This window comes from Monopterus albus, unplaced genomic scaffold (genome assembly GCF_001952655.1).
Source record: "Monopterus albus unplaced genomic scaffold, M_albus_1.0 scaffold54.1, whole genome shotgun sequence".
In the NCBI taxonomy this organism is placed as follows: Eukaryota; Metazoa; Chordata; class Actinopteri; order Synbranchiformes; family Synbranchidae; genus Monopterus; species Monopterus albus.
In genome coordinates, this window is record NW_018127934.1 from 2,473,926 (window position 1) to 2,481,529 (window position 7,604).

Consider the following 7,604-nt stretch of genomic DNA (forward strand, 5'->3'; position numbering starts at 1 on the left):
TCCATCCTGCACCTTCGCACACAGCAGTAGCTTGAGCCCAGGGGAGCTTCACTTTCACAGTTTTTTAAAGGGTAGTGATGGATGCTACAAATGGACTTGCAGTCTCCTGGATGGTACACTGCCATGGTGCTACCATGACCTTGATGATCACAATCACGTAAAGAGTAGTTTAAACTGCCATTATGGGCTTTACATTCACTAAATGGGACTGCATGAGGGTTAACACTGTCCTGTGGGTTTACACTACAGTGACAGCAGTAAGATTCAGTTTGACCTACAGGTCTACGATTAAGGAAAGACAGCAATTTTTCCTGGTGTGCCAGCTTTAGGATCCTGTAGAGTAAGGAACGGTGTGATGGGCAGAGTGAGCTGAGAACAGCATCCAAAACAGAGCTCTGATGACACTTAGTCTTTCGCTGTGCCAGATCTCCCAATTCCTCTGTTAATGATGGCAGCAGGGAGCTAGATTTAAAAAAAAGCAAAGACTGGAGTTAAAAGGATTTACTCATACTTAAGCTCAGTTTCAAGAGAAACAAATAGTCACGTAAACAAACCAAGTCTGATAATGTTTTAAACAATACTACAATAAACACTATATTGTTACTTTCTTCTTCTTAATTCTATAATCCTTGAATGAGCCAAAAATAACAATGCTGCCTCATCTCTGACTTCCCTTTTTATTGTTGTATTATAAAAGCGGTTTACAGCCTGCGACACATGTTAACTGCAGTCCACTGCATTGTCTTCATTTACTGGCCTTATTAGAACACTTATTCTAATGTGTACTATGCAAAAATTAACCACATAAGAACAGTTCAGATATTTTAGGCATCCACTGTTAATGAAATTCATGTACAATTTGACAAGCAACTGGCTGAAGAACTGGTTTATTGATGATTTACTGAAGGCCAACTATAACATTCTGCTAAAAGCAGAAGAACGATTGTAGAAACGCTCAAAACAGAATGTTCTTTTCAACAGCACTTTCACCAACAAACTGACCCTCTGACATTCAAATCAAATAAATAAATCAGGTCCTGAGAGTCATATTTTAGTTTAAAAGACAGTCATTTTAATAATAACAAAATTTCTAGTGTTTCATATTGGATATTATTTTCAGCAATTTGTGTCCAGACCCCAGTGGAGGTCTCCTGGGTCAGATGAATTATAGAAGTATTACACTATGTAGGGTTATTGCTGAATTTATGATAACCTAATTACCATTCAAAATCATTTTCTTAATTATTAACATAAGCATAACCACTACAATAGTCAGGGGTGTCATTTTAGTACAAAATAATTTGTGAGTTAACATCTAGAAGCTTTCATGCAGTTGTAGCAATACACAATTCACATTGCATCAGTGTCTTAATACAAATCAAGAACTACAACAATCAAAATATTAAAATCACAGTTCTGAAGCACAATCAATAAATAAGTATGCAGCAACAACAAACAGGTTTCTACAATAAAAATGCTTGTTATCATAGTGCAATCATTGATTTATGCATAAATAGCAGATTTAAGTTGTTTAAAAGATTTGTCAGCAGTTCAGTCCAAATATCAAAAACAAAAATAGAGTCCAGATGTGTTCCCAGAATCTATTGCAATTATAACAAAGGAATTATCTTTTTTTGTTTTTTGTTTACAAGCCGACCTTTCGATATCAATAGCAGGTAATTGTCAGGGTTGAGTAGTCATGCTGCACTATGCTGTAGCCCCAAACACAGGCACTGTGTACTGGTACGAGCAGACATTCAGGAGCGGAGACATCAGTATCTGTATAACTGCCAAAGTTATAAAGGTTGAAGTGCCACACAATCTGACCAAAAAAAGCTTTAAAAAATAAAACTGGTTTACAATTAGCCCTAAAATTACAAGTAACACCAAAAAGAACACAATACTTTGCTATAAATATGGCAGATCTCCTGTAAATGCCACAAGGTGGATTTTAAAAACATTTTTATAAATCCTTTCACACTCCAAATGACTGTATAATTTAGGAGAAGTTTAAGTACTGTTTGACAATAAATTTACACTTAGGTGTAGTTCCTTGAGCGACAATGAGCTCGTAAGTGTCCCTAGGCTAATAAGATCTCCCACCCCAGCATATTCAGTATCATAATACAGAAACCTGAAACTGGGCTATAGGCAGATTAAGTTAAGAGGTATATGTGGCAACGAGGTTAGAGAGAGAGAGAGAGAGCGCGCGCACAAGACAGGTAGGCTAACATCACAGGAAAAACTAATCGAAGCAGCTTTGTGTGAGTAACCCTGAACTGCTGCTTTGGTAGTAGCACTATTAATGGAAAAAGGCCCATCTCAGAGGCAAACGTGAATGTAGACTGTTGTGAAAAACCACAAGATGCAACATTTAGCATTTCCCCAGACACTGACAAAGAAGCCTGTGAGCTTTGCACTGCATCAAGTCAAGTGACCGTCAGCTTTAAACACTATTTGTCATTTAGTTTTTCTCACATTATGTCACCTTAAATCGTAGTAGTTGAAATAAGCGTCTTTGTTGTAGCTACACTTTTTGTGCCAGGGAAATGGTCCCATAAAGTAGAGTTTTAAGCAGCAGTCATGTATGAGGTTAACAATAATACAGCTACAGTAGCAGAATTAGTAAATATCTGATAATAAAAGAACATCTTTCACAAACAGTACATGTACACAATAACATACATTTCCCAAGCTTATCAGTGCACATTTCAAAACATGCTGCACATTTGCATTCCAACTACACTCAATATAATGTTCAGACTAGCTTGCACAAAGAGAGAAAAGTATGTGGACACAAAATGGCTTACTTAAGCGACTCTTCAACAAGAAAAAATAAATAAACTTGCAATGAAGATGTAGCCACCACAGCAGTTTAGACTGTACAAGCGCCCTGTTTGTAGAGGTGTCTAACAGCACTAGTTTATAATCAATTAAAATGGCTCTAAGTCACTTCAGTAGTCTAGGTTAAGATACCCAGAGAGAAACAGAAAGCTGCGAAGGACAATCATCAATGCTCCATATAACCAGGAGCTTTAAAATTTCAATCAAACCTGAATACCCAATAAGTTAACAGTTAGGAAACATGAGAGTCACACTTTATTTCTTAGCTCTAAGGAGGTCCGCAACTGTGTTTCTCGGACTTGATCCTGGGCAATCTGGTGGACAACAATCAATGTCAGTTTTCTTCCCCCTTGGAAAAGAAAACCCCACCTCATATAAATGTGAAAACAAACATACTAACTTCCTGGAGGTCTTTAAGGATAATGCTGGTGTTATTTTACCCTGTTTATACCATCAAATCCCCTGACAAGACCAAAACCAAAACTGATTAATACTTAAAAAGTATGATCTTTAGCCACAGATTTATATGGCTAAGCCCGCTGGGCTCACAAACTTAAATAAAGCAGCAAAGTTTCAGTCATGCCCGATGAAGGTCCAAGAAAAAAAAAACCATACTTCTTTGATACCTTTTTTGCAGGCAGTTTGCCCTCTCCCCCAATTAAAAAAAAAAAACAACAACAAAAAAAACAACACATGACCACTGAAAATTTTAATAAACCATGCTTTAGACATATAGACCACACCTTAGTAGGATAAAATTCATTTACAGTTTTGGTCTTTGGGATTTGTTGATAACAGTAAACATAATATAATGCAAGCCATATCCTTTAAGATCTTTTAACTTTAGAGATAAAAACTGAACTTATGAGGAGTTTGTTGAGTTTAGCAGCTCCTGTGAACAAAAGCTGCAATGAGCACCACTGCCTCCTGAAAAGTGCTGTACCTTGTAGCTGCTTTAAATAAAGCCCAGGAATAAGCTAGAGAAATACAGCTAAAAATATGACCATCACATTATAGACACAGTTAAAAGACCTGAATATTATTATTCATACATTTAATAAAGGCATGTGTTGTGTTTTAACAAGTGTCTCCAGAAAACATGTATCCTGTAAGAGGAGATAAGTTCAAGTGTTAAGCTCTGGAGGTGTTTCATGGTCTAAAACCTCTTTGCATCAGCAGCTGAGCCAAGAGTCCCTGAGTTAGCGGAACCGGTCATGGAACCAGAACCACATGAGTTGGCAGATTTCTTCTTGGGAGGGTTCTTCAGCGTTCCAGTACGCTCCTTGACTTTGTATTCTAGTGTGCTGTGGGGCACCCCGTAAACTCCCTGGGCCTTGGACACACTCATGCGACCTGCCATTACCATAGTGATGGCCTCCTCCATCAGTTCATGGTCGTACTGGCGGTACCTCCCACGTTTCTTTCTTGGTTGCTTGTCTTTATCCCGGCTACCTGTCCCCTCCTCGGAATCTTCCAGTGAGAGGCAGCGTGGTCCCAGGCCATGGGGTGACTGGTTGGCACTGCCCGGACAGCCATGACCCAAGAAAGGAAGTCTGATTTTTAGGAGAGTTGAAGGTCTGGGAACAGCTGTCAAACTGGCAGTTCCCTCTGTTGATGAGGTACGTTGATGTAGGTTTTCAGCCATGCTGCAATTTTCAGCTGGGATCAACCTGTTAGGATCAGACGTGATACGGACCTGAGGAATACGCAGGGGCATGAGTGGCTCCAGGCTGGGAGTGGGACTTGGTGGGGGCTGGAGACCATCCCTGAGCTGGGGAAATGACTGTGGTAGGGTTTTCTGTAGACCACTTGGCTGATAAAAAGTAAGAGAGGATGAAGGGAAACTAAGATCTCCATTCTCCTCTGTAGCCCCTCCAATTTCTGCCCACTCTGACCACGCCGCCACCTTCTGCAGAACAAGACGTGCTTCACCGCCCAGTGTTGACATCAAATTGTATGATGTTGCTTCATCCCTGAAATCTCTGCTCCCTGGTATAAGTTGGTGGAGCATCCCAGGCCTTCCTTCAGCCCAGCCGTCCAGGCCTTGCCTCAGGCTGTGAAGGGGTATTCCATAAAGCAACGCTGCCCGCTGCTCTTGCAGCCTTCCTGAACGTATATCCTTCAAGGCCTTAGACAGCAACCCTTCAGAAAGCTCCCAGCTCCTCTCAGTGTACTCCTTCTGTCTGTGCTGCCTCCTAGGGATGGGAGGACCAGACAGCAGGGTCAGGATGGAGGTGATGAAGGGGGTTTGATTTTGGCATGGGGACAGGGGGTGCAGAACGAGGGGTCCACTCCTTTATGCCTTGTGTTGGTAACATCACTGCGACTGATAAGTTTCATGTTTGTGTCTGTTTCTGGTCTCTCACACACGCTGCTGTGTGTCTCTCATGCACACACATTCTTTGTGTGCGGCAAAGCCTCTTCACGTCCAGGTGGGACAGTCTGTGAATGGCTGGGGTTACTTTGGTGTTCACATACAACCCCTGTAGTTTTGTGATATCCTTCAGTGAGAGTCCTACATGCTTGAAGGTTGAATAATCAAACTCATCATAACTGGATCAGTAAAAAAGGAGGTAAAATCATTGTGAAGTACTGCAATTATACAATCCTGAGCTGCTGGAAAATGTTATAATACGTTGTCATTGCTGTGACGTTACCGCTCAAGAGATAAAAGAGTCAACCCCATAGAGCCAACACACCAAACACAAGCTAGCTCTTCATAATGACTAACAATGAATAAGCAAAAGAGTATGCATATCATTAAGGCCAGAAAGGTGTTAACTTAAAATCAAGCAACATTAGTAAAACTGACAAGAGTACACAGTATTGACAGTAACAATCAAACCATAGCCATGTTAGATACCATATGGGGATTTCCTCGTGTGTTTATAAAGAGCAAATAATTTTAACTAATGGTAATAATAGGGCTTTCTCATGCATTTTGCCTCAAGGCTGAATAAAATTTACACACCAAAATAATCCAAGAATAATAAAACTCTTACCCTGCAGCTTTGTGATTAGAGGAGGTTGCTGAGCCTGCACAACTCCTATTGGAGAGGTCGAGCACACAGTCTGTTAAGGACAAAATAATATTTAAACTGGTTAGTGGTTGAATCACATTGCTTTGGTGACTTCAAGCTGTGTTAGTGTAACAGTGTTAAAGGTTTTGAAGGAGGAAACTTTTATTTGGTTGTGTTTAATGCTTTCCCCACCTGGTTCAGATTGACTGTCTTTCTCCTCCTGGGTTCGGCTCACTGTGAGGTCCAGAGGGGCATCTGATGTTTCTAACAAAGTTGATGAGGTCCTTGTTGTAACACCATTTGTACTGGTGTGGAGTAGGCACTTGGAAGCATACTCCATGGCAAACTTGTGTATCATTTTCTTCATCAGCTCCTGGGCAACCAGAGGGATGTTGGAATCACAGCCCAGGGGCACATCTAACGGAAGAAGAGACGGATGCAGAAACAAGTAAAAGTTACAGCTGGGCTATTAATAGAAGTTTACTTTCAATAAAGATTTTGGTTTCCAATGATTATGAAAATAATTGAGAAAATGATTACTGTGCTGCACTGCATTTTGCAATGATGCTTTTGTTTTGCGTTGTTATAAATCCAGTGCAGCCCTTCAGTGCTCTGCAGCATGAGCACATTTTGCTTGCATTTGGGGAAGTGAAACATTACTCAAAGCGACAGCACCTACGTTCAATAAATTCATAATGTTTCTAAAGTCACAGTTATGTTAAATAATCTTGATTGCAATATTGACCAAAATCGCCACAGTTGTGCAGCCCTAGTTAAAGAGTGAATCTGTCTTGTAACATGACAAGAGTGACTTGCACCATTTTTACAGGACCACAACAGAAATAAAGCATTAGGGCATTTTTGGTTCTGTCAGAAAGGTCTCTGACATCTTACAATAGCTCAGCTGTGACAAATCTCTTCCAGTCCCATCACATTAGCAGTGTCATCAAAATGTTCTAAATACTGCTAAATCTGACTGTGCAATACTTGGAAAATGTCCCTTCCTAAAATCAGCTTTTTTTGTTTGCTTCCAGTTCCAGGGCAATTTAACAATTTATACTGTCGGATGATTTTTACCACACTGGTTATACTATAGCAAATACACATTGTATTAGTCCACTGTGGGTGTTTATGCAAATAGTAAAATTTATTTATACAGCACTAAATAGTATTTTTATGTGTAACTGTAATGCATAAACAATTAGATTTATTAGCTAGAAGCTTTGGTGGACTTGCAAAATGCATCGTACACTCCTAGGAGATAATCCAGAAAGGTGGTTCAACAAATTCAGAAATTAACTGTGAACGGACTGCTGAAGAACCCTAAGATGGGAAACCAAGTTTTCAGTTCTAGAACAGCTGATTAGAGTTAGTTTAACTCTCAGGTGATTCATTCAGAGTTAAGCTCCTGCGTGAAGACTGAAAGCCATCATCAGCGGAGCTCCGATACTACAATTCACCATGGCAACGGGTAAAATAGAGCAGAGCCATCATTATAATTCATCCATCCATTTTCCTCCGCTTATCCAGGACCGGGTCGCGGGGGCAGCAGTCTAAGCAAAGATGCCCAGACTTCCCTCTTTCCAGACACTTCCTCCAGGGGAATGCTGAGGCGTTCCCAGGCCAGCCGAGAGACATAGTCCCTCCAGCGTGTCCTAGGTCTTCCCTGGGGCCTCCTCCCGGTGGGACATGCCCGGAACACCTCCCTAGGAAGGCGCCCAGGAGGCATCCGAAACAGAT

The 7,604-nt window shown here is 40.7% G+C and overlaps 1 protein-coding gene across 1 annotated transcript in view; it reads right to left on the reverse strand.

Annotated features, from left to right (window-relative positions):
* Positions 1-475: 475 nt before the first annotated feature.
* lcorl (ligand dependent nuclear receptor corepressor-like) overlaps positions 476-7,604 on the reverse strand; it is a 17,558-nt gene continuing 10,429 nt past the window's right edge. Inside the window, exons 5-7 of the mRNA XM_020602116.1 lie at positions 6,057-6,281; positions 5,847-5,916; positions 476-5,039 (exon numbers count right to left, since the gene is read on the reverse strand). Of these exons, the coding sequence (XP_020457772.1) occupies positions 4,001-5,039; positions 5,847-5,916; positions 6,057-6,281 (1,334 nt within the window). The 3' untranslated portion in view covers positions 476-4,000. The remainder of the gene's footprint in view (positions 5,040-5,846; positions 5,917-6,056; positions 6,282-7,604) is intronic.